The 27,884-nt window shown below is 43.9% G+C and overlaps 1 protein-coding gene across 1 annotated transcript in view; it reads right to left on the bottom strand.

Moving 5' to 3' along the window:
- The window catches only part of SSNA1 (SS nuclear autoantigen 1), a 373,938-nt gene that overhangs the window by 80,107 nt on the left and 265,947 nt on the right, over window positions 1–27,884 (bottom strand). The window contains exon 2 of the mRNA XM_044058340.1: window positions 12,047–12,246. Coding sequence (XP_043914275.1) covers window positions 12,047–12,246 — 200 coding nt within the window. The remainder of the gene's footprint in view (window positions 1–12,046; window positions 12,247–27,884) is intronic.

The raw sequence follows: 27,884 nt of genomic DNA, 5'->3' as shown, positions 1-27,884 counted from the left end.
CGCAGTAGATAAGCCAAAGGGCAGTGCAGAGAATTGGTAATGCATTAAGCCAGTCTTGAAACGGAGGTATCTTCTGCACGATGCCCTTATTGGGACATGCAGATATGCCTCTTTTAGGTCTAATGTCACCAGCCAAGCATTCTTGCCCAGCATGGGCAGAAGCTGATGCAAAGTTAGCATTTTGAATTTTGTAATGTCCAGGAATGTGTTCAAAATTGATAAATCCAGTACTGGCCGCCAGGCCTTGTCCTTTCTGGGTACCAAGAACAGTCTTGAGTAAAAACAAGAAGTTATGTACTCACCATAACGTTCGATGTATGTAGTCCATCTCGCCTCACATTCTTACCCGTGGGTTCGGAGCCGAATATTGGCTCCAACTCGGCCGATTTTACTAGCTCGAAGTCTTTCATTGGCTGGGCTAAGCAGGTATCCCATGGTGCACTGCTCCTTATCCCCAGATCTAGTTTGCTGCGAAACTCATTTGCACTCCATGCACACATCACATCCAGGTTAAGAATAAGCTAAGCAAGGGAACTCTGCAGATGACAACCTAACCTCCAAATCCTCCAGGAAGGGGGAAGGTGGGAGGGTAAGTAAGAATGTGAGGAGAGATGGACTACATACATCGAACGTTATGGTGAGTACATAACTTCTTGATGTTATGTACGCCTATCTCGCCTACATTCTTACCCGTGGCACAGCGTCCGTAGCACCTACATCCTGGGTGGCTCATAGGAAAATACTCCTGAGAACTGTGGAGCCAAAGGAAGACCTGCCCCTGGAGACCACGTCCAATTTGTAATGAGAAACAAATGTGTGAGGAGAAGCCCAAGTAGCTGCAGCACATATATCATCCATTGACAAATCTGGCGTGATAGGCTGTGGATGTGGAAACAGCCCGAGTAGAGTGAGCCTTGACCGGAAATGGCAGATCTTTACCTCCTGTTTGATAGATGAAAGAGACACAACTAGATATCCATCTAGACAGTGCGACCCTGGATACCGAGGAACCCATTCGGTTTTCAGAAAAGGAAACAAAATGTTGGTCAGACGTTCGGATATCTTTTGTTCAGTGTAGACAGAAGCGTAATTGTCTATGTACATCCAACTGGTGAAATCTAAATTCTGCCTTGTTAGAAAAGTGGGGAAAGAAAACAGGCAGCTCAATGGACTGATTTAGGTTAGACACGGAAGCCACTTTAGGAAGGAACGAGGGGTTTGGTCTGAGAGAGACCCTATCTTTATGGAAGATTAAATATGGAAGTTTGATAGAGAGGGCTTGAATTTCTGAAACTCGCCTTGCTGAAGTAATTGTTGTTAAGAAGGCTGTTTTCCAGGTCAAGAATTTCAATTCGCAGGCAGCTGCAGGCTCAAAAGATGGTAAAGTAAGGGCTTGTAGAACAAAATTGAGATCCCAGGGCATGACAGGTTCGGACACCGGGGGACGGAGCAACAGAGTACCTTTCAGGAATGCCTTGCATAGTCTATGCACCATGAGACTAGGCTTATTCGCTACGTGGAAATTAGAGATCGCCGTCAGTTGAACTTTGATGGTGGCTAATGCGGAACCCTGATGGAAAAGCATAGACAAAAACTCCAGAACTGAAGCTATTAGAGCTGTGTAAGGATCAATGCCTCTGGTATGTGCCCAGATAGAAAACCTTTTCCATTTACTAGAATAAATCTTCCTAGTGGATGGTTTATAAGAGGACGATAATATATGAACCACTTCTGGTGAGAAATTATGAAGTTTGACTAAAGATGGAAGTGGAGTAGCCAGGCTGTCAACCGGAGGTTCATCAGAGAGGGGTGGAACTGTCCCGACATGTGTGTCAGTAAATCTGGTTGAGGGTCCAGAGGCCAAGGAGTATCCACAACGAATTGCTGAAGAAAGGGGAACCAAACTTGGCGAGGCCAGTGTGGAGCAATCAGAATGATTCTGCTTCCCAAGGATTGCGCTTTCTGAATCACCTTTGACAGCAGGGGAAACGGAGGGAAAGCATAAAGCAAACCGGAGGGCCAATCATGAACCAGAGCATCCCTGGGTGACTCCCCCTGTGGGGGGATCAGCGTGAAGTAGTTGCTGCATTTCGCATTGAGGGGGCTGGCAAAAAGGTCGCAGCAAGGCTGACCCCATCTGCTGAAGATTCGCTCTGCAACCAGGTGATTCAGGGACCACTCGTAAGGCATCAGGATAGCTCTGCTTAGCCAGTCCGCAATCACGTTGGACTTCCCCGGAATGTGCGTTGGCCCCAGAAACCGTTGGGAAGTTACTGCCCAATGCCACACTCGCATGGCCTCTCTGCACAGAGGGTAAGACCTGGTTCCCCCTTGCTTGTTTAGATACCACACTACTGACATGTTGTCTGAGTGTATCGCAATTGTCCCTAGAGGAAGAACACTCTGAAGTCCCTGCAACGCAAGAAGCACTGCTGTCATCTCTAGGATGTTTATATGCAGATGTATTTCATGTTCTTGCCATGTGCCTTGGACTGTCCTGCCAAGATAATGCCCCCCCGCCCCCATCTGGGAGGCGTCTGTGGTCACCGTGGCAACCGGGATGGGTGGAACGAAGGGCTTTCCCCCGTCCAAATTGTTGGTGCACAGCCACCAACCAAGGTCCTGCTTGCATCTGTCCGTGAGTAAGATGGGATGAGACAGTGGAAGTCTTTGGAGAGACCATTGAACAAAGAGGAGCCATTGGAGAATTCTCATGTGTAATCTCGCTAGAGGGACCAACATGATTGTTGCTGCCATGGTCCCTAGGAGCTGGAGAACCCATCTTGCCTTTGCTTGTCTCAGGGGCATCACCATGTGTATCTGGTGTTGTAACACTCTGATCCTTTCCTGCGAGAAAAATGCTCGCATTCAAATGGTGTCTAATTCTGCTCCTATAAAGGTGACACGCTGTGAGGGCAATAAGGCAGATTTTTCCCAATTTATTGTTATACCCAACTGGTGACACAGATTGATGGTAGCATCCCTGATTTGAACTAGTTGATGCCTGGTGGGAGCGTTAAGGAGCCAGTCATCCAGATACAGAAACACCTGGAATCCCTGACGTCTCAAGTGAGCCGTCGCCACCGCCATACACTTGGTGAACACCCTGGGGGCTGTGGTGAGACCAAAAGGCAGGGCTCGAAACTGGAAATGACTGGCTCCCAGCCAGAAGTGTAGGTGACTCCTGGATGCTCTGTCCATTTTCACATGGTAGTAAGCATCCTTGAGGTCAATGGAGCACATCCATACCTCCTCTCCCAACAATGGGAGAATCGATTGTAGTGTGACCATATGAAACTTGGACTTGTGTACGTAGTTGTTCAGTTGGCTAAGATCTAGTATGGGTCTCAGGTCCCCTGTTCTTTTCAGCACCAAAAAGAATCTTGAATAAGTCCCTAATCCGATTTGGTCTGAGGGGACACGCTGGATGGCTCCTTTTTCTAGCAGCTGTGAGACCTCTGAGGCTGCTTGATCCCTTTGACTGGGTGGTACGTCTGGGATTTTTCTGACTGGCGGGGGTTCTGATGAGAATGGAATGAGATAACCTTCGGAAATTATCCGTAATACCCATCGGTCCTGGGTAATGCTTTCCCAGGCTTCCAGATATAAGGAAATTCGACCCCCCGACTGGCTCTGGATAAGTGCAGTCGGGCACACCCTCAGGAACGAGAGTATGGAGAGTCATGAAAGGAAACTCGGTCTCCCGAATTGCGGGGGCCCCCTCTGCCTCTGGGGCGACGTCTCCCTGAATAACCCCCCCCTTCCTCTGGAGGGGGGTTCACCTTGTGTGGCAGGAAAAAACCTCTGTGATCTCTTGAACCACATCCCCCCCCCCCTGCTGGGCCTTGGGATAAGGCCTAGAAGGAAGGGAAAAATGAACACCTATGGCAGACAGGGTCTTTCCCTCTTGTTTGGGACCAAAGTGAAAGACACCCTCACCAGGTGCAAGCAAGGAGGAACCATCAAAGGGGGCGTCAGTGAAGGAAGACTTGAAGGCCTCCGCAAAGTGACACAGGCGCAGCCAGACTTGCCTTCTAAGGGCGACCCCTGAGTTTGCTGCTCTACTCGCTCCCTCGGCTACATACGAAATGAGCTGCATGGATGAGTTAACAATGGAGTTGAGGGTAGAGACCTGGGCATTAACTGTCTGAACCACCGCCTCAAGAACGTTACCCGCAAGAGTATCTCCTAACTCTCTGAGGAGATCTCTCTGGAGCCGAGTGGAGTGAGACAGTTAATTCAGCGACTGTAATGTAAAGGTTGTTGACAAGAGGGTATGTTTCCCATACCGATCCATGGTCCTAGACTCCTTGTTATGAGGATGGACAGATGAAGAAGACTCTGCTACTTCCTTCTGGGTGGCTGCTGCCACCACCATGGCATCTACAGGGACTCCTTTAGACAGAAACTCTTTGCCCTGGGGGGCAGAAAGAAACTTGTTGGGATTCCTGGGCATGGGCTCCACAGAATCAGGGTTCTTCCACACTCTTCGACAAATCAGGTCAAGGAGTTCGTTGAAGGGTGGAGAAACCCAGGAGGCGGAGGGATGACCACCAAAAGCCTTAAGGAATACTGACTCTTCCTTGGAAGGGGCTTTGGAAGGCCAGTCACCTCTTTGTTTCAGTATCTCCAGGATATCAGAGAAGGAAACATCATCAGAGTATGACTTGTGAAACCCCTCCGATTCCTCGAGGTCAGTATCAGAGGTGAGGGACTCATCTTGGGAGTCTATGTGCTTCCTCTTGCACGTTTTCTTTCTGGGGGGGCTCCTCAGGCACAAACTCTGAGGGATCCTCAGAAATTTGGGGACCATTCGTGGGGGTATCCCTAGGCCCTGGTGCTCTGCTGTCCAAGGATGGGTGGTGATCAGAAGCTCTCACCAGAGTGGTGGGGGACAGAGTGACCGACCCGCCTGATGTAGCTGACGATCTGGCCAGTGCAGTCCGCATAGTCTCAGAGGCCATGACGGGGGTCGGAGTTCCCCGAGCCGATGCACCGAGAGGGGAGAGGGAGGCTCGGAACCAAAATAAGCCCAGAGATGTCCCCCTCGGGCCCGACCGAAGAATCCCGAGTCCCGAACCCAGAGGATGAAGCCAACGGGCTGGGAGCCAATACCGGTACTGATGGAGCCGAATGGGGCATTGGAGCTGGCCTAGAAACATCACATGGCACGGAACACTTCAGCTCCGAAGACAAAAATGCGCTTGGAGGAATGATAGAGGACGGGGTCGGGACAGGCTCTGGAGCCGACGGAGCCTCTGAACCACCCTATCAACATCCACATCCGAAAGGGTCCTGGAGGATTTGGAGGACAGGGATGGAGAATGCAATCTCCTCTCAGGAGAAGCTGGTCTGAGACTGGGCGATCGGCTCCTAGGAGGTTCCAATACAATTGGAGCCGACGCCGGTTCTGTCAATACCGATCCTTCCTGCGGCCTCGAGGACAGTGGAGCCGAGAAGATCGATGCAGTTTTAGACATTTTCTCCGGGGGCTCCGATGAAGCTGACTGAGCTGGAGATCTATTTTTTGACTTGCCAGATTTTGACTTAACACTGGAAGCAGAATCCATAGCCTCTTCAAAAGAGGGTTTTAATAGTCCCTTTAAGATTAACTTATTCTTTCTCTCTTGGAGAACTCTAGGGCTAAACACATGACAAAAACTGTAGGATTCCTGCAGATGGATGGCTCTTAAGCAGTAGACACAAATGGAATGCCCATCGGTAATGGACATTTTGTACCCTCATTTCGAGCACTTTTTAAAACCAGAAGGTTTGTGCTCCTTGGTATCCTTAGACATCTTAACTACTGCGCCCACAACGCAAAACCAAGTCTGTTACAATACACAGGCGTTCACTCTATAAAAGTGGGAACAATGCTAAAAGTAACCAACACTAAAACAGTGATCAAACACACACCAAAATCTAGCACACACTCTGAACAAGGGATTGAAAACCACAAGGAAAAGGTAGCCGAAACGTCTAATTTAAACGGTTTGGACCGAACTCGCACAGAAGGCAACAGAGGAGAACTAGGCCCTCTAACTGAAACGGGCCTAGCCCGAGGGAAAAGTAAGAGGGATACCGCACAACAATCACAATTCTTGACCAACTAGACAAACTTAGACAAATAGCTAAGAAAATAGCTTTTGATAGGAATCAAAACTTTTCTTAAGCCAAGAAAAAAAAGAGGGTACTTAGCCACAGCCAAGCAATACCACGTCTGAGCTACACGAGTGGTAAACCAGATCTGGGGATATGGAGCAGTGCACCATGGGATACCTGCTTAGCCCAGCCAATGAAAGACTTCGAGCTAGTAAAATCGGCCAAGTCGGAGCCGATATTCGGCTCCGAACCCACGGGTAAGAATGTAGGCGAGATAGGACTACATAACATCTTAGTTCTTTTTCCTGTTCTGGTACTGGCTGAATAGCCCTCATATCCATGAGGGACGTAACCTGTTTCTGTGCCTCTGCCCATTGATTTTTTGGCAGATCCGGCCAACCTTTTGCCACTGGTAGAGTATGGAAATGGAATCTGTATCCCTGTGATACTATGTTTAACACCCACTTGTCCTGGGTTATTAACTGCCAATTTTGAGCAAAAAGTGCTAATTTTCCCCCTAAGTGTGCTGCCAAAAGGTAAGTGCTTGGTGATGGTAGAGGGAAGTCATTGGGACTGTTTTCTGTAGGGTTGTGCTTTATCTCCTCCAGATTTGGCGGTAGAAGCACCCCATTGCTTTGACCTGTAAGAATCTTGTGCCTGGTATCTAGAACCTTAAGGGCATCTGGATTTGCCCCTTTGAGCTCTGTCGGACACAGGAAAGGACCAGTTTTTTGTAGGCCAGTGTCTACTGAATCTTGGTGGCTGCACTTGTAAAAAGTCTTTTACAGTTTGCATAGACTTAACTTTGTCTTCCATTTTCTTTAAAACCTCTTCTGCCTTAACACCAAACAGGGTATCATGCTGTAAAGGTGCATCCAGTAATTTAGCTTTAACATGATCAGGCACATTTTGCTCCTTTAGCCAGGCATGTCTCCTAATCACAGATCCAGTAACTGCGGCCCTGCAGGAGGCCTCTAAGGAATCAAAACCACATTGCAAAGTATACTTTCCAACATGTTCAGCTGCATGCAATAATTCCTGCAATTCTTTATTTTCTGCACATTCAGAAATCAACATTGTTTTCTGTTTCAGCAATCCCATAACATGTTGCTGATACTTGAGCATATGAAACTGGCAGTTTAAGGCCCTAATTGCCAAAGTTGCAGATGTATAAACCTTCTTTCCCCCATCTATCCAGTACCCTTGAATATCTGTTAGAGGGAGTAGGATTTTTTGCTGCTGAAGCCTTAACTCCCTTTGGACCCTGTGAAATAGTTTCAGGGTCAGCAGCAGGGTTTCTAAATAAAAATTTGTGAGAGTCAGGACCCTGTAATATCTGTCAGGCTTGCTGGGAGCTGGAGGTAAGGAGTCAAGCTTGACTCCGAAAACACATCATCCACAATGTCTAAAACAGGGGATATGGCAAAAGGCCTGTGCTGAGGGAGAAGGAGGAAATCCCTGAGCCTCTTTTTTGATTCTGAGAAATCACGACTCTCCCAGTGAAAATGCTCCCTCAAAGTATGCAAGGTTTCTCCAAATGAATAATCCTCAGGAGGTGATGCAGAAGGGATAGATTCCTCTGCATCAGAATCCTCATAGGGAGGTATAGATAAATTCCTGATCAGAAGAGGAATCAGAAGAAATAGAAACCTGATCTGAAGATTCATAATCAGTGTCTTGCCTAGGCCTCTTATCAGGAGGGGGATGGGAACCCCTAATTAAGGTAATCAGGTATTCAGCCATTTTGATCATCTGTTTTTTAGGCATAGCGGCCTGTGCACGTGGCTCATGCGTCAGTTTTTTAGCTTTAGAAGTTGCTTTTGTCTTTGGTTATGCAGCTGTCGTCGGTTTTATATAAAAATGTTGAGGTCTGAATACACCCTCCGAACCTGGTGCCTGCTCAGTGGCTCTGGACCCATCCGTGGGTACAATACTTTGAGTATCTCGCGGCGTGTCGGACTCCACATGGGTCTTGGCAGGGGCCTGCGACTCGAAAGTAGCGGGTTATCAGGGGCTGCGAAAGCACCTCACTGAGTACCGGTGAACCGGCGACTGGCTTAAGAGAAGCTCCGTCGTCGGCTTAGGACCCAGACGGTCTGTCTCTGTCCTTTTCTTTCCGTTTTTTTGTGTATTCTGGTAGTTGGATTGCTATCTGATGACATTTCAGGGTAGTTAAAATCTGTTTCCAAAATATTTTGAGGCAAAAATATACAGACGCTTAATAGTGCGTTGGTTAAATCTAGCATAAAACCGACAGCCAGGCACGTTGTGATCAGGGCCTAGGCAAGGAATACAGTATAAATGGAAATCCTTATGAGGTATTTGCTTCCCACAAGTAATACAATTATTAACTTTTTCTGACATCGGTAAAGAGCAAGAAAAAAAGTTTCCCCAACGTGGTACTTAGCTTTAGTGAAGACTTCGGTTCTGAAACTCGAACTAGAAAATTTCAGGAGTCGGCCGACCGGCACTTGCAAACTGCTTCTGGCACCGCGCAGCAAGAAAGACTAAAGAAAATGGCATCAGCTGCTTGTTTTATACCCCTGATGACCTGATGTCATGGAAGAGGAGACAGCAACCGACGCAGGACCCAAGACTTTGGAATTTAGGCCGACTGAGGGCAACCTGCCAGCAGATTACCCAAATGTAATGACTGCAACAGTGAAACACGAAGAACATCTCTCCAATAACAGATTAACCCTAATGTTTCATTAAAATAGTACAATTCTGATAGACACGAAACTTGATTTTACAATTCCTCCCATTCAGCAAAAAAACACTTTTTTTCTGTCTTGTATAGTTTCATTCTGGGCTGCTAAGGCATTAAGACACATACATGGAATAAAGCAATGAAGGCTGAAGCGCAAGATCTGAAATTATAATCTACAAATATTAATCAGCTCTTTATACCAGATAGCCTAGAATGTATGCCCTTTTCAGCAGGTCATACAAAAACAAGCAGGATCTATTCAGAATGAAGCTAAATATAATAACTACTCAAACAGCAGCAAATACTGTCAGGCAGTATAGAGTGAAACACTGTTCCTGTTACAAATCTGTCTTACTGAATAACCCCAAAATCAGTCAGTCTAGTCACAGTCTCAAAAAGCCTAAGGTAAACAGACTTCCCCATCCACTAGTGCATATTCACTTTTTTTATTTCTTTTTTTTTAGCCGTTCTGTTATGTGAAGGCAAAGGTAGATCAATAAACTGCAAACAAAACTTGTATTACTCCAGTAATTTAACATTTCACTTTTCATTGAATATGAAAACCAGCACACATGCTCCCTTTCTTTGGATCAGAGGACCAACAGTCAGTCCAACAGTGACAGCTCAAAGCTTCAGTGTAATCCAGATGCATCACCAGTAGTAAGGACGGACACATACAGACACACACACACACACACACACACACACACACACACAAAAACCACTACATGCAACCTTCCCACTACCTAAATATTATGCAGACGTAACATGTTCCTTGCTGCAGGAGGAGGATAAAAATGCTGATTTATCCTAGGCCATTTTTGCTCCCATGTTTGCAGCCTGTCAAGCCATCTGCCAATAAGACTCAGCCCATTCATTTCGCCATATAAAGGATTACAACATCAGTACTATACTAGACAAGAGCTTTTCATGGGGGCCATTTGTGCAGGCAGTTATGAAGGTTGCCTGTGCCATTGCTGGCATGCAGAGATAAAGATAATAGCCCCAATCTCACCCGTGGGTGGGATGGGGATGGAGGATGAGTGACTCACTTCACTGGAGGCACCCACTATGCCATCTCCCTTGCAAATGCATGCTCCTTGAAGGCTACCATGTGGCTTGGTAAACTAAAAGCCTGCCAACCAGGATACTCTGCAGCACTGCCCATCCTTTAAAAGATTGTAGCAACATCTTTGCTCCGTCCCGTATGTATATTCTGCCGTGACAAGAGATCCTGTTAAAATACATCTCTCTCTCTCTCTTCTCCAGTGCTTGCAAGAACAGAATTTGTTTTCTGGCATCTTTCAACAAGATAAAGTTAAAACTGGAAAATGAATGAAAGTACAGTTGTGTACACTTACCATAAATGTAGAGGTTCGAGTGTATTCACTGTTGCAGTCATTACATTTGGGTAATCTGCTGGCAAGTTTCCCTCAGTCGGCCTGATTAACAAAGTCTTGGGTCCTGTGCCGGTTGCTGTCCCTTCTTCCAGGTCGTCAGGGGTACAAAACATGCAGCCGACGCCATTACATCAGTTTTTCTTGCCCCAGATGTCAGGTGCTCCCCAAATGGGGAGCAAATAAAATTAAAAAACACAAAAAATATACCTCCAATCCCAAAAGCAAATACACCAAACGGCTTTTAAACATAGTGAAAGAAAGTAGAGGTATAGCTAGAAAAAACTAGGGGGCTGGAGGGAGGGTAACCAGGACTGCAACAGTGAATACACACTAACATCTACATTTATGATAAGTGTACACAATTCTACTATTTTCTTTGTGTTTCACTGTTGCAGTCATTACATTTGGGTAGATTCCCAAAGCTATGGTTGGATGGAGGGAATTATACAGCATTAGGACCAGCTATAAGGCCCTGCAGGACAGCAGTGGCAAAGCTAGCTCTGGATTTAGAGGAAAATGGTATATGATAATGTTCGGTGAACGTATGAACTGAGCTCCAGGTAGCAGCTTCTAGAATGTCCCTGGTAGGAACACCTCTGAGAAAGGCTGTAGAAGTAGATGCAGCCCTGGTGGAATGGGATCTGATCCCCTGGGGGATAGTTTTTCCATGGTGCATATAGCAGAAATGAATTAAATGGCTTATTTTGGAAATGGTTTGCTTTGAAATAGCCTTTCCCTCTGCCCCTGCAGAAAATGCCACCAGCAGTTGTTCAGATTTTCTTTGACATTTTCTCCTGTTTAAGTTAAATCTAAGTTGTCTGTGTACATCCAATGAATGCAGAATCCGCTCCCCCTTGTTCTGTGGATCGGGGAAAAAAGTTGGCAAATGAATGGTCTGATTAAGAGCCACACTGGATACCACCTTAGGCATGAAGGATGGGTTGGTCCTGAGCGACACCCTGTCCACATGAAAAATGATGAAAGGCTCCACAGCCATAAGAGCCTGTAATTCGGAAATCCTTCTAGCTGAAGTGACTTCTAAAAGGAAAGCTGTTTTCCAGGAGAAAATGTTTAAGTCTGCAGTAGCAGCTGGCTCGAAAGGAGGGAGAGTGAGCTTTTCCAATACAAAATTGAGGTCCCAGGCAGGGGTCGGAGCTCTCCTGGGTGGTCTTAATTTTTGGCCCCTCTGAGATGCTGCTTTAGCAGAAGATAAGGGAAGAGGGGAGGTTCTATGTTGTAATGAGCTGAAATGGCTGAGGCATGGATTTTTATGGAAGAAAAGGACAGGCTATTTTGAAGCATCTCGGTTAAGTATTGTAAAATCTGAGGAATGTTGGGCACTGCTGTGCTTATCTCTTGAGATTGATTCCAGGCACAGAATCTTTTCCATTTGTCAGCATAAGATTTTCTAGTACTAGGCCTTCTCGCCTCCAAAATGACATCCATCATAGGGTTGCTGAGGGATGCTAAGGGTGAATTTAGCTGATTAGCCACACTGCAAGATTCAAAGTTTGGAGCTGCGTGTGCAGAATTTGGTTGTTCTGTTGAGACAGTAAGTAAGGTGTCTGAGGCAGGTGCCACGGTGGAAGGTGGAATACATTACACACACCAAAACAGATATGGATAGTGGTCTCTGTACACTACAAAATGTAGTTTAATTTAAAATATGTTTCCATATTAAAGCATAACAAATAATATTCATGGATTTCCTGCTTAGATAATTATATACACAACAAGGAAAATGTCAACAATTTCTCACTGTATGACACTGCACAAGAGAAACAGAGGGTCGACTAAAACATGCCCTGTCATGGACTCTAAATACAACCATCACCTTCATATATGCAGTTTCTGTCTCTGCAATAGTTTTATCAAATTCATTTCGTGAAGCCATCTTTTTTGCCAAACTCTGATTGACTCTGGCAAGTTTGTCAGTCAGGATACGAATATCATTCTGAAGTTTTACTTTCTCCTCTTCCTCCTGCAATATCTGCTGGTTCAGCTCATCTCTTTTAGCACAGAGCTCCTCAATACCTGCAAAAATTAAAAAGGTATTTCAGTTTAACAGAGTAACTCAATTGTGCACCAGTTTTGCCCTCAACGCTGATACTGTTCTGGTCTTTACTAAAATTTCCAGTTAAACAGGACAAACTCTCCAGGAACTGCTAAAGCAGTTAAATGAACAACCAAAACAAGCAAACACACAAGTTGAGCTGACACCACAGCGAGGAGGTCTGACAGTAAGAATAAAATGTTATGTACCTACCATAACGTTCCATGTTAGTTGTCTTCTCTCGCCTTCTTTCTTGCTGGATGGGTTCGGAGCCGATCCTCGGCTCCGACTCGGCACTTGCTTAGCTTGAGAACTCCTTTTACCAGCTCGAGGCAACCCTATATCCCATGATGCAAGGCGAGACTACCTCAGATCTCGTTTGGTAGCTAAATAACCCTGCCAATAATACTAATCCCAAAGGAAGAGCAAAACTAGCCTAGAAGAACTAGGCAAAAAGTTCTTAAGATAGACTCTCTAAAGAACTAAGGAGAGTGAATCTGATAAAGAGAAACTCTTCAAGATCTGTCCAGGCCAGGGGGAAGGAGGGAGGGACGCAAGAAAGAAGGCGAGATAAGACAACTAACATGGAACGTTATGGTAGGTACATAACTTCTAAATGTTAAGTTGTCAATCTCGCTTCATTCTTGCTGGATGGGACCGCGTCCTAGCACCTGTATCCCGGGTGGCTCAATGGAACAGACTCTTGAGTACTGTGGAACCAAAACTGGCTCTGTCCCTGGAGGCCAAATCTAATTTGTAATGAGAGACAAAGGTATGAGGAGTGGCCCAAGTAGCTGCTGCACAAATGGTATCAATGGGTAGCCTATCCTGAAAGGCTGTAGAAGTGGATAGGCTCCTGGTTGAGTGTGCCTTGGTTTTGAGGGTAGTTGCTTGCCTCTGAGCGAATACACATAAGAAATGGCGGAAGACAACCATCTGGATAAGGTCACTTTTGATACTGGGAGACCTTTCCTGTTTTCTGCATAGGAGACAAATAATTGATCTGATTTCCTGAATTGTTTAGTTCTATGCAAATAATATCTGAGCTGACGATGGACATCCAAAAATGAAGTTTTGTTCAGCTCTGTCAGAATAATTTGGGAAAAAACTGGTAGATCGATGGATTGATTAATATTAGTTTGAGAAACAACTTTGGGCAGAAAGGATGGATTTGTTCTCAAGGATACCCTGTCCTTGTGAAAAAACAAGTAAGGGGAACGGATGCAGAGAGCTTGAATTTCGGATACCCTCCTTGCTGAAGTGACAGCCAGTAAGAATATTGTTTTCCAGGTCAGTAACTTTAAGGAGCATGAAGCAGACGGTTCGAAGGGGGTAAAATCAAGGATGCTAACATCAAATTCAGATCCCATTGTGGAGGAGGATGTTTTATTGGAGGCTTTAGGAGAAAAACTCCTCTCAGAAAAGCTTTGCATAGTCTATGCGACATAATGATATGATCTTGCAAGCCAACATGATATTTGGAAATCGCCGCCAGTTGAACTTTAACTGTTGATGAAGAAGATCCTGACTGAAAAACTTCAGCCAGAAAATCTAAAACAGAATGCACAGGTGCAGTAAAAGGATCAATGTGCCTGGAGTTTGCCCATAGGGAAAAACGTCGCCACTTGCTAGCATAAACCGTTCTGGTGGACGACTTCAAGGAAGCTATTAAGATATCTCTGACAGGATCAGAGATCATAGGAAGCCTGGCTAGGGAAGGAAGTGGAGCAACCAAGCAGTGAGGTTGAGAGAACAAATGGCCCGGTGCTGTTGACCCGATTGGTTGATCAGAAGATCCGGAACTGGGTCCAGATGCCAAGGCTGCACCAGGAGGTGACGATGTAGGGTCGGAAACCAAATTTGTCGAGGCCAGTAAGGGGCAATGAGAATCAACTTGGCTCTCAAAACGGTAGCTTTCTGAATGACCTGTGGAATTAAGCGGAAAGGAGGAAAGGCGTAGAGAAGTCCCGGGGGCCAATCCTGGGTTAGAGAGTCTCTCAGGGGTTGGCCTGGTAGGGGAAAGAGGGTGAAGAAGTCCGGGCATTTGTTGTTTTGGGGTGTAGCAAAAAGGTCGCAACAAGGGTGCCCCACTTCAGAAATATCTAGCCCACTACCAATTGATTGAGAGACCACTCGTGAGGCATGAGAATGGCTCTGCTCAGTCTGTCCGCTAAGAGGTTGGACCTGCCGGGGATGTGCGTTGCTATCAGAAACCGATGAGAGGAGATTGCCCATTGCCAAAGTCTGAGAGCTTCTCGACACAAAGGATAGGACCTGGTCCCGCCCTGCTTGCTGATGTACCAGACCACAGACATGTTGTCCGTTTGAACTGCAATAGTCCCCGCGGGAAGAAAGTCGTTGAGGGCTTGCAACGTTAAAAGCACCGCTCTCATCTCCAGGACATTTATGTGCAGATGGTATTCTATGGGTTGCCAAGTCCCGTGGACCATCCTGCCCTGATAATGCCCCCCCCACCCGATCAGAGAGGCATCCGTAGTGACTGTGGCAACCGGAGGAGGGGGAACAAATGGTCGGCCCTGATGAAGTAGAGGGGAAGATATCCACCAGGTTAGATGAGTCCTGCATGATTGTGTAACCAAGATTTCGTGCCTCATGGGAAGGTTCTGGAACGACCACTGAGTGAATAACATCCACTGCAGAAGACGCATGTGGAAGCGAGCTAATGGTAGAAGTACAATGGCAGCAGCCATAAGACCTAGAACCTTCAGAACCAATCTGGCTTTGACTTTGCTGCTCTGCAATAAGATACGAACGTATTTTTGGATGTCCAGAATTCTCTGATCTGTTAGTCTGGCTAACATACTGACGGTGTTTAATTCTGCGCCTATAAAGGTGATAAGATTGGCAAGGCAGCAGAGAAGATTTTTCGAAATTCACCAATATTCCCAACCTTTTGCAAAGCTGCAGAGTGTAGTCTCTGCTCTGAAGAAGCTGATGCTTGGTGGTGGCGGAGAGGAGCCAGTCGTCTAAATAAGGAAACACCTGGAATCCTTGATGTCTCAGATGAGCTGTAACCACTGCCATGCATTTGGTAAACACTCTGGGGGCTGAAGTGAGGCCAAAGGGCAGGGCTCTGAATTGATAATGACTGGTCCCTAGCCGAAAGCGGAGAAACCTCCTGGAGCGTCTGTATATCTTTATGTGATAGTACGCGTCCTGAAGGTCTATCGAGCACATCCATTTGTCCTTGCCCAGAAAGGGCAGAATGGACTGAAGCGTGACCATCCGGAATCTTGACTTCTTGACAAATCTGTTTAGATTGCTCAGGTCTAAAATAGGTCTCCAATCTCCCGTCCTTTTGGGGACCAAAAAGAATCTCGAGTAGACGCCGGATCCTACTTGGTCTGCTGGAACAGTCTGGACGGCTCTTTTTTCTAGGAGCTTTGAAACCTCCTGTTTTGCCAAATCCCTTTGACCGGGTGAGATGTCTGGAAGGGATTGGTGAGGTACGGGATACCTTTCGAAGGGATTTTGTAACCCTCGGATATGATCGACTGTACCCACATGTCTTGTGAGAGGGAACGCCAGGCTACTGGGTACAGCGATATCCTTCCCCCGACTGCCTCCAAGGGTGGACAGTCGGGCAACACCTCAGGGATGCTGAAAGGGCTTATCAGGAAGAGGCTCCCTGTTGCCCTGATTCTGGGGACCCCCCCTGCCTCTAGGGTGGCGTCTGTTATTGTTACCCCCTCTGCCTCTGGGGGTAAACTGACCACGTGTGTCCGGCGCTGCTCCTTGGGCTTTACGGAACCACATCTTTCCTCCTTTCTGACCCTTGGGATAGGGTCTAGAAGGGGTGGAAAAATGGACTCCTACGGCAGAAAGAGTTTTGCCGTCTTGCTCACACCTGGTCAAGGTTTCCTTCACCTGAGGTCCGAACAAAGCCGAACCGTCAAAGGGGGTATTGGTGAAGGACGCCTTAAAGGGGTCCACGAAATTACAAAGCCGCATCCAGGCCTGACGTCTAAGAGCCACTCCTGTGCCTGCGGCTCTGCTCGCTCCATCGGCTGCATAGGATATGAGCCGCATGGAGGAGTTGGTTAAAGAATTTAGGATTGCTAGCTGTGAGGCAATCTTGTCTTGAGCCCCAGCAGCTGAAGGATCCAGAACCACTTCACCTAGTTCCTTGAGAATATCTCTTTGAAGTCTGGTGAAATGACAAAGGTAGTTCAGCGAACGCATAGCAAAGGTCGCTGAAGAAAACATCCGCTTACCATACCTATCCATGGTCCTAGAATCTTTGTTAGGAGGATGGACAGGCATGGAAGGATCCGCAAGTTCCTTCTTGGTGGCCGCCACCACCATAGCATCCACAGAGACGCCCTTAGAAAGAAACTGCTTGTCTGAAGGGGCCGTAATAAATTTGGATGGCCTCCTGGGGACAGGTTCCACAGAATCTGGGGCTGCCCACGCCTTCCGAGCCACTACCTGCATAAGTGGGTCGAAAGGCGGAGACACCCAGGAGGTGGAGGGTCGGGATCCAAAAGCCTCCAGGTATACAGACTCATCCTCGGAGGGGTCAATGGAAGGCCAGTTCCCCCTCTGTTTGAGGAGTTCAAGGATGTCTGAAAAGGAGACATCCTCAGAGGGGGACCGAGGGGAACTCATCTAAGTCGGTATCAAGATGTTGTAGACTCAGGGGAGTCTGTGTGTTTCCTCTTACACGTCCTCTTCCGCGGGGGTTCCCCTGCGGGATCAGGAGAAACCTCGGAAGAGGAAGTTATTACCAATGGGGAAACCTGGGGCGATGGATCCCTGGGCCTGAAAGCAAGAGGCTGGCAAGAGACATCAACAGGCACCGAAGAGGGAGGAGCTAAAGGGATGGACCGTTGACCTGGCTCAGGTGCCAGGACACTCCTCATCACCTCAAAGGCTCCCCTCCCAGGGAGACCAGAATACTCCCGTTCCGAAGAAACAGGAATTCCCGGCTCCACTGAGACAGAAGGCTCCGAGGCCAATGTCGGTGCCGAGCTTACCAAAGCCGAAGCCCCAAGAGGGAGAGCGGGGTCGGACAAGGGTCCGATGCCACTAGCCCCCTCGGAGCCGACAAGGGAAACTCGACGACCGGATCCCTCCAAGGAAAGTCTCATGGAGGAGATCGGAGCCGAAGACGACGGAGCCGAAAGGGGATTTATCGGCTCCGGCGCCGACATGGTCGCTGTCCCGAGAAGCTCTGGCTCTGAACTCTGGAGGAGAGTCGGAGGAGGAAGTTCAAGGGGAAGAGCAATAGCCGAAGTCTGCTGAGACGGGCTATGGAGCATTTGGGCTAGTGCCTGTGACTTCAACAGCCTGCTTACCACCCTCTCTAAATCGTGGTCAGACAGCCTGGAAGATCTCGAAGATCGGCTCCGATGACTCCGTTCCGACAAAAGAGGAGACCTCGGAGCCGAATGGATAGACTCCAAAGAAGGGGACCGAGATCTCTTCTTGGACGAAGCCATCGGAGCCGACGTCCTCTGGGTTCCAGATGGAGCCGAAGACTTTTCGGCTCCGATACTGGATAACACGTCGGCACCAGCCGGAGCCGACAAGGCAACTGTAGACTGAGTGTCGGAGCCGGTAGGAACCGACACTACCACATCAGAGGAAGAAAGATCGGCTCCAGCCAGAGCCGATCTCGACTCCGAAGGAGTCGGAGCCACAGGAGAAGGCTTAACCACTGTAGCCTGAACCTTAGGTGGCTTGGAAGGTTTACCCGACCCAGTCTTAGTGGGTGAACCTTCTGGCTTTAATAAGCCACGGAGGATTAATTTGTTCCTCCTCTCCTGCAGGACTCTCTGGCTAAAAGAATGACATATGGCACAGGAGTCCTGCAGGTGTAAAGGCCCCAGGCAGTAAACACAAGAAGTGTGACCGTCTGTCAGAGACATCTTCTGACAGCACGAGTCACACTTCTTGAAGCCTGAGACCTTTCCTTCCCTAGACATAGTCTAAGAAAAAAACACACACACACGCTAAAACAGTCACACTATTAATCCCAAAAAACACACACACAGATAGGGATTAAGAACAGGGAGGCCTAGGCCTAACTGAAAATATTTTTAACTTTACAATTTTAACTTTAAAATTTAATTAAAGGGAAATAGGGTGGGCTGTAGAAAAACTACACACTATCTAATACTAAGAAGAAAGGGATAGTAAAACCCTAGACTAAACTGTTTGAAATATCAAACTCACCTGAGCTGGCAAAAAAAAGAGACCTCTTCGCAAAGCGGCAAACGAGATCTGAGGTAGTCTCGCCTTGCATCATGGGATATAGGGTTGCCTCGAGCTGGTAAAAGGAGTTCTCAAGCTAAGCAAGTGCCGAGTCGGAGCCGAGGATCGGCTCCGAACCCATCCAGCAAGAATGAAGGCGAGATTGACAACTTAACATTAGGTAAAAACTTTAATCACAATATATAGAATATAAACAACAAAATGAAATAAAACAACAGGAGATAAATACTCTCGGCATTTGCCTTCATCAGATCTTAATACAAACCATGTCTTCACGTTTTAAGTGAATCACAAAAACGTTTACTTAATAAAGGGTCATCATTCATACAATCTATTCCTTCAAGGCTGAATGAGTTTATCATGGATACAAGATACTTGAATGTCATTCTTAAAAGACTATATGGGAATAGTGAGCCAGATTATAAAGCAGGAGAAATCAATACTATATTAAAGTAACCCAGCACTTTTATTCCCATGACACATTCTGTAGTAGAAACTTTTGTGAAATTTTGTGACAATGAAGTACTCTAACTCAGAAATCAAGGTAAGCCCCCACACCTCCCAGACTTATATATGCCAAGTCCGCAACTCCAAGATCCCCATACCTTGGATAAAAGGGAATATTCTGAGAAAGGGCCATCTTGGACTTGGTATTTGTAAGTTTGGATTTCCGTCCATTTGGACACGCAGCTCGAGATCTGTCAATGCAGACCCAAGACTGTATACGGTTGACATAAGAAAGTGTACGTATAAGCAACTTATTACTAATACCATTCCTTTTATAATTGTTCCATAAACACCACCCACCCCAATTTGTTCTTGGAATCGTACAGGAAACAAATACAGCTCTTCAGTATGTACAAGAAAAGGCTCTCAGTACATACAAAACAGGCAAAAACAAATTACAAAAATGAAAGGGTGAACACCTGGAAAAGAAATTCAGAGTAAACGGAATATGGTAATAATGGTAGTCAGTTTGTATACTTAAATTTAACAACCACGCAGTGTAAAACTGAGGACAATGATGCTGAGCTGATTACAACTATCAGGTACCTTGTAGGTGAGAATCCACCTCCACTGCAACTTTTTCTCGTTTTTATCAGTGAATGTATTTGAAAAATTAATCCATGTTCTAATCACTTTTCTTTTATTCTTGCCCCTTTCAACATTTTGTCAGACTTTATATAAAGGACACAAGGTCCTCTTCAAATACTTTTAATCAAAAAAGTGAACATGTCTCACAAATTGCTTCTTCAATGTTTAATTTCTTCTTAATGAAAACTGGTATCTTAAAATGTTGCTTAGAAATTCCGGAAAATCCTTTTTGCTTAAAATCCTGCAATATGATGAAGTTACAAATTCATATTCTTTCTTTGCCAGCAAATTTGGAAGACACAACAGTGGCCATTATATATTGGGAAAGGGCAATTTATGGCCCAGTCCAAAGAAGGGAAATGTAAAAAGACTGCTCTGATCAATCAAACAATAGCACTTGTTTCACATACCAGAATGGTAATGCTCAATATTCTGCAAGATAGACACAAGCAATAAAGACAAAGAAAGTACAGTTGTGTACACTTATGTTCGAGTGTATTTACTGTTGCAGTCATTACATTTGGGTAATCTGCTGGCAGGTTGCCCTCAGTTGGCCCAATTAACAAAGTCTTGGGTCTTGCATCGGTTGCTGTTCCTTCTTCCATGACGTCAGGTCATCAGGGGTATAAAACATACAGCCAACGCCATTACATCAGTTTTTCTTGCCCCAGATGTCAGCTGCCCCCCAAATGGGGAGCAAAATAAAATTAAAAACACAAAAATATACCTCCAACCAAAAGCAAATACATCAAAAAGGCTTTTAAGCATAGTAAAAGTAGAGGTACAGTAAGAAAAAAAACAGAGGGCTGGAGGGAGGGTAACCAGGACTGCAACAGTGAATACACTCGAACATCTACATTTATGGTAAGTGTAAACAACTGTACTATGTTCTTCGTGTTTCACTGTTGGGGTAGATTCCTAAAGCTATGGTTCGGAGGATGGATATATACAGTATTAGGAGCAGCTATAAGGCCCTGCAAAACAGCAGTGGCAAAGCCAGCTCTAGATTTACAGAAAATTGGTAAGTGATAATGCTTGGTGAAAGTATGAACTGAACTCCAGGTAGCAACTTCTAGAATATCCCTGGTAGGAACACCTCTAAGAAAGGCTGCAGAAGTAGATGCAGCCCTGGTGGAATGAGATCTGATCCCCTGGGGGATAGGTTTTCCATGGTGCTTATAGCAGAAATGAATGCAATGGTTTATCCATTTAGAAATGGTTTGTTTTGAAATAGCCTTCCCCTCTGCCCCTGCAGCAAATGCCACTAGCAGTTGTTCAGATTTTCTTTGAGATTTAGTTCTGTCCAAGAAGAATCTAAGTTGTCTGTTTACATCCAATGAATGCAGAATCCGCTCCCCCTTGTTCTGTGGATTGGGTAAGAAAGTTGGTAAATGAATGGAGAGCCACACTGGATACCACCTTGGGCATGAAAGATGGATTGGTCCTGAGTGACACCCTGTCTGCATGAAAGATGATGAAAAGCTCCACTGCCATAAGGGTCTGTAATTCAGATATCCTTCTAGCTGAAGTGATTGCTAAAAGGAAGGCTGTTTTCCAAGAAAGAAATTTAAAATCTGCAGTAGCAGCTGGCTCAAAAGGAGGTAGAGTGAGTTTTCTAATACAAAGTTAAGGTCCCAGGCAGGGCTTGGAGCTCTCCTGGGTGGTCTCAAGTTGTTGGCCCCTCTGAGGTACTGCTTGAGCAGAGGATGAGAGAAGAGGGTATGTTCTGTGTTGTAATGAGCTGAAATGGCTGAGGCGTGAATTTTAATGGAGGAAAAAGACAGGCCCTTGTGAAGCATCTCAGTTAAGTATTGTAAAATCTGAGGTAAATTGGGCGCTGCTGTGCTCATCCCTTTTGACTGATTCAGGCACAAAATCTTTTCCATTTGTCAGCATAAGATTTTCTAGTACTAGGTCTTCTCGCCTCCAATATGACATCCATCACAGGATTGCTGAGGGATGCTAGTGGCGAATTTAAGTGATCAGCCAAGCTGCAAGTTTCAATGTTGGGAGGTGAGGGTGCAGAATTTGGTTCACCTGCTGAGACAGTAAAGAAGGTGTTTGAGGCAGGTGCCATGGAGGAAATTTGTGACACAATGGGCAGGAGTGGGTACCAGTGTTGGCATGGCCAGTCTGGAGCAATCAAAATCATTTTTGGTTTGTCCTGTTTGACTTTTAGCAGAACTTTGGAGAGTACAGGCAGAGGGGGAAAGGCATAGACTGATAGGTTTTTCCAGCTGAAGGACAGAGCATCCACTTTCCAGGCTTTTTTGTGAGGAGTTCTTGTGCAAAATTTGTCCAACTGGTAGTTCTGGGGGGAGGCAAATAGATCTATGTCTGGGCTCCCCCATTTGTTTGTCAACATTGTGAAAATCCGTGGTTCCAGTTTCCATTCGTGTGGGTCCATGAGATTTCTGCTTAGTTAGTCTGCCAGAATTGAGCTTGTAGTTGCACTTGGTAACTCAAGGCAGTGTTCCACAATGCCATGGCTAGACTGCAGAGGGGGTAGGAAAGTACAGTTTTGTACCTACCATAAATGTAGATGTTCGAGTGCTAATGGGGCAGATGGGTTCTCTGCCGTCAGGCGGTCCCTCGGTCGGCCGAATTCCAAAGTCTAGGTCCGGCGTCGGTTGCTGTCGCTTTCTTTCCTGACGTCAGTGAGGCAGGGGTATATAAGACACAGCCGACGCCATTTGTCTTTCTTGCCCCAGATGTCAGGTGCCCCCAGAAGGAAGGCAATACATAAATTATATTTATATACATGAAATGCAATATAATCAAAAATCAGTAGTTGCAAGCAAATATACCATAGAAGGATAACCCCATCAGGTTGTATGAAGCGGGGTTAGGCCCTAGGCCTTTACCAAGAGGGGAAGGAGGGAGGGAAAACTGTACTGCAGCTGTATTAGCACTCGAACATCTACATTTATGGTAGGTACAAAACTGTACTATGTTAATTGTGCATACAGCTGCAGTAATCACAGATGGGTAGAATCCCAAAGCTACGCACAGGGTGATAGGCACTAGGTGGAACTGGGATGAGCCAGAATGCCCTGCAGCACAGCAGTGGCAAAGCCTGCTCTAGTTTTGGAATATAAAGGCAGGTGGTAGTGTTTTGTGAAGGTATGCACAGAACTCCAAGTGGCTGCCTCCAAAATATCTTTGGTAGGAACTCCTCTGAGGAAGGCTGTAGAGGTAGCTGTGGCCCTGGTGGAGTGGGATCTGATGCCTGTAGGGACAGATTTTCCATGATAGGAGTAACAAAACCGTATGCAGTGGCCTATCCATTTTGAAATTGTCTGTTTGGTAACTGGCTTCCCTTGAGCTCCTACAGCATAGGACACAAAGAATTGTTCTGATTTCCTGAAAGGCTTTGTTCTGTCCAAATAATAACGTAGCTGTCTATGGATGTCTAAGGAGTGTAGGAGCCTTTCCCCTTTGTTTTGAGGATTGGGGTAAAAGGTAGGTAAGTGTATGGCTTGATTTAAAGCTACCCTGGATACCACTTTAGGCATAAATGACGGGTTGGTACGAAGGGAAAACCTATCCTGATGGAAGATGAGAAAGGGCTGCACAGCCATGAGGGCTTGTAGTTCCGATACTCTACGAGCTGAGGTAATGGCCTGAAGGAAAGCTGTTTTCCAGGACAAGTATTGCAAATCTGTTGAGGCAGCTGGTTCAAAGGGAGGCAATGTTAATTTTTCTAGAATGTAATTAAGATCCCAGGGCTGGTATTGGTTGTTTCCTTGGTGGTCTTATATTCTTAGCCCCTCTGAGGAACTGTCTTAAGAGTGGGTGAGAGAATAAGGGTGGATCCGTGTTGAATTCTGCAGAAATGGCTGAGGCATGGATTTTTATGGAGGAAAATGAAAGTCCACTGTTCAGCAGCTCAGCTAGATACTGTAATAAACTCAAGAAGAATATAGCGAACCAAATTCACCAAACCCCAGAAACGGACGCAGGAGACTCGACTGCAAAAATAACTCAGTTTTAATACAAGGATGCCAATCCACACAGCACAAACACGAAAACACGGATAAAATGAAGTAGATCCAAAAAGCATGAACGCCTTTCTAATACATGCGTTTTCGTCCAAATGGACTTCATCAGATTCCATTTTAAACTAAACCATACATCTTATATACCAATTTAAAAAGTAGTAACCAATCAATTCACAAAGTGCTTTTAAAATCATCAAATAAAGCCTCAAATCTAATTAATAATTCATTATGTTGCCCTCATTTTGTTAATACACTTTCAAAATCAATTCATAAAAGCTTCATAAATAATCATCTTTAAAAATGTATTTATATTAAAAACTGTTCCTTCATGTTAAATTAGTATATATTATATATAAATAGAAAAATAAATAAATTAAAATCATGTTTGTTAAAAAACAGTTCTCGACTACATAGGAAATTTCCACCATTACTTCACATTTGTATTGACTCTGGTGCCATCTGCTGTCAACTTTTTATAAACACACTTTGTATTTTGTAATATTGTGTTTTATACCTTAGCAGATCTCATTTTTAATAAAGGCAAAATTGATATATATTCATTTAAACCAGGATTTGTTTGCTTCCAAGTTCACCTGCCACCACAGTTCCCTATAAGCTATAATCTCTTCCCAAAGACCCCCTCTAATGTCCCATTTTACTTGATCTAGGACAAAAAATTGAAATTTTGCTTCGGGGCAGGTTTTAAAGTGCCTAAATAGTGCATTTGTTTCCTTTTCTTTTTTCACTTCGTACATGTGCTCATATATACGTCGCTTCAGGGTTCTTTCAGTCTTTCCAACGTAAAATGAAGAACATTTTCTACAAACTGCCAAATATACTAAACCTTTAGATTCGCAGTTGTAGTACCCTTTACTATTCACCCATTTTTCTCTACTTTCTATAAATATTCTTTCTTTATTAATTAAGTACTCACATTGTTTACATTTTCCACATCTGAAAGTTCCCTTTTTATTTCTTGCTCCATTTAATCTTTCCATACTATTCCTAGTTTTTTCCAAAATTCCTTTAATACTTATAGTGTTCCTAAATACTACCTTAGGGGGATATACTGGTAATCCTTCCAAATCACTTATAGCCCTAAACCTATCCCATTCCTTCTGAAATACAGTTTTTATGTTCTTATTTAGTAAATTATATTCAAGGACAAGCGACTGTTGAAAATTTTCCTCTTGTTTCATTTCTCTATTTATTTCGTCTCTTATACCCAAAATTGGAAAGAATCTATCTTTTCTTCCTCTTTCCACTTCTTCTCTTAATTCCTTAACAAATTCTACTGGGTACTCTCTATCCAAAAACATTTTTTCTAATAAATCACATTCCTTTCTAAATTTATCGTCCTCGCTTGTCATTCTGGACCCTCTTACAAATTGTCCTTTTACTATATTTTTCTTAGTATATAAAGGATGGGCACTATTAAAATGTAAAAATGAATTTACATATGTGGGTTTTCTATGAATACTTGTTTCAAATCTATTGTTTTCCAAATTTATTTCCACATCTAAATATGGAATATTTTTAAATGAATAATTATAGGTAAACTGTAAAAAATCTGTAGTCTGTCCTATATATTTAATGAAATCTTTTAATTTGTCTATACCACCTATCCAAAAAATTAGAATATCGTCAAGGAACCTTTTGTATAGGGTCCAATTAGCAGCATAGGGTGATTTTAACAAATATTGTTCCTCCCAATTAGCAAGAACTATATTCGCAAAGGTGGGTGCACAGGCTGCCCCCATTGCTACTCCTTGTACCTGTTGAAAAAATTCCCCTTTAAACGTGAGAAAATTGTTTTTCAACACTAAATCCATTAAGCCTGTGCACACCACCTTTTCTTCTTGTGTCAACTTCTTATTTTTAAACAAAAGTCAAACACAGAAACGTCGTGCTTCCACAGGTACTGTAACAACAAACAAACCGACTGATTTAAATGACTGGCTAAAGAAGCAGTATACTTTTAAATTAAATGAAAATCCCCCCTTGGGTGGGGTGAATACAGACTCTTATAGTAAAAAGGTTGACAACATGTATAATTTAATGCACAAATACAAAACTATAGTGATAGAAAATGCATATTTAACTGAATGCTTAAGAAGGGATATTGTACCTAAAGGTCTTAGGACCTGGAAATATCCGAATAATGTACAAATTGGATCCTGTTTTCACAAGGAATTGCTAGTGGTGTTTAATAAATGTGGTTTGGAAATTGTCAAACTTATTATTAAAGAAAATGAAAGAAATTTGACAAGCCTCCAAGTTCAAATAGATGCTCTCGATGGTTTGATTAAAGATGATTTAATTTTTAAAATAAGTACAGAAAGAAAGAAATATTACGAAATTCGGGAAGAAGTCGAGGAGAAATGTAATGTCCTAATAAATAGAAAGATGGACAAATTAAAGAGGGACATACATGAGTACGAAAATCAGACTTGTTACCCCAAACCCTCCTTTTATAGGAATAAATATCAATATAATTATATTGACACTAAGAAGAGAATAGGAAAACCCAAGGATAACCATGAAGACCGTATGTGGGCTGAAAATGAATATGAAATGGAGTTTCCACCCCTTGGTGAACATAGGGGGAAAACAGGTTAGAAAATAGATGGAATGAAAATTTTCAACAATGGGGGGGGGGGAGAAGGGGGAGGGGGAGATACTAGTAAATGGTACCCCCAGTCCCACAAATAATATTATACAGGAAACAGCTAGTATACATATAGAAACGAATGAAAGTATAGATACAGGAACAACAGGTTTAAAGGTTAATTTAAAAGGAAAGGGGACGGGTAAAAATATTGAAGTAAATGGTAGTAGTTATACTTCTGATGGATTCACAATTTATAATCTAAGCACATTAGAGTTGGAATTTAACCATTTTAGGTTACTTGAAAAAGGTTTCAAGTTTATACCGTCTACAAAAGGAAATTCTACCCAAACATTAATTGATAAGAAACTTTTTCTTAGAAAAATGAATTTAGAATTATTATTCCACAAAGAAGGCATGAATTCAAATGTAATTGATAGAGTGAAACATGGGAAACAATTAATAAAAAAATCTGTATTTAATCCACCTATACATACACAGTTAAAGAATTTTGAAAAATATTATGGAAAAGGAAATTAGAAAAAAGGAGAAAACCATGAAGTATCAAGGGACCCACCACAATTTATACCCAAATGAATACCGTATGTTAGAAGAACTAAAAATCAATAAGGACATTAGGGTAATGAAGCCCGATAAGGGTGGGGGGATAGTGGTGATGGATGTCATGATATACGAAGGGAAGATGAATACAATATTAAGAGATGAAGTCAAGTATGGAATAGTGTCCAGGAACGAAATTAATACAGCTTATAAGAAAATTGATAACATTTTGGAAAGTATGGTGTATGAAAATCTTATTAACATTAAAACATTAGAATTTTTGAAAGTGGATAAGCCAAAGGTGCCTGTGATATTCGGTATTCCGAAAATTCATAAAAATAGTTTGGACCCACCCCTGAGACCTATTGTCTCAGCGGGTGGGTCCAAAACTCATACTCTAGCCAAATACGTGGATTTTAAGGTAAAACATGTATGGCAAGAGAAGGAAGTAATTTTGAAGGACTCATGGGACCTGTTGAGATGTTTGAAAGAGGACAAATACCATGAAGACTTAATTCTAGTAACTATTGATATAGTTGATTTATTTGGGTCCATCCCATATAGGGCAGGAATGTCAATGTTTGAGGAAGAAATTTTTAAAAATAAGAAGTTGACACAAGAAGAAAAGGTGGTGTGCACAGGCTTAATGGATTTAGTGTTGAAAAACAATTTTCTCACGTTTAAAGGGGAATTTTTTCAACAGGTACAAGGAGTAGCAATGGGGGCAGCCTGTGCACCCACCTTTGCGAATATAGTTCTTGCTAATTGGGAGGAACAATATTTGTTAAAATCACCCTATGCTGCTAATTGGACCCTATACAAAAGGTTCCTTGACGATATTCTAATTTTTTGGATAGGTGGTATAGACAAATTAAAAGATTTCATTAAATATATAGGACAGACTACAGATTTTTTACAGTTTACCTATAATTATTCATTTAAAAATATTCCATATTTAGATGTGGAAATAAATTTGGAAAACAATAGATTTGAAACAAGTATTCATAGAAAACCCACATATGTAAATTCATTTTTACATTTTAATAGTGCCCATCCTTTATATACTAAGAAAAATATAGTAAAAGGACAATTTGTAAGAGGGTCCAGAATGACAAGC

This window comes from Protopterus annectens, chromosome 16.part0 (assembly GCF_019279795.1).
Source record: "Protopterus annectens isolate FY-2018-M chromosome 16.part0, PAN1.0, whole genome shotgun sequence".
NCBI lineage: Eukaryota > Metazoa > Chordata > Ceratodontiformes > Protopteridae > Protopterus > Protopterus annectens.
The sequence above is the reverse complement of the archived record's forward strand: the minus strand, read 5'-3'. Positions and strand labels throughout refer to the sequence as shown.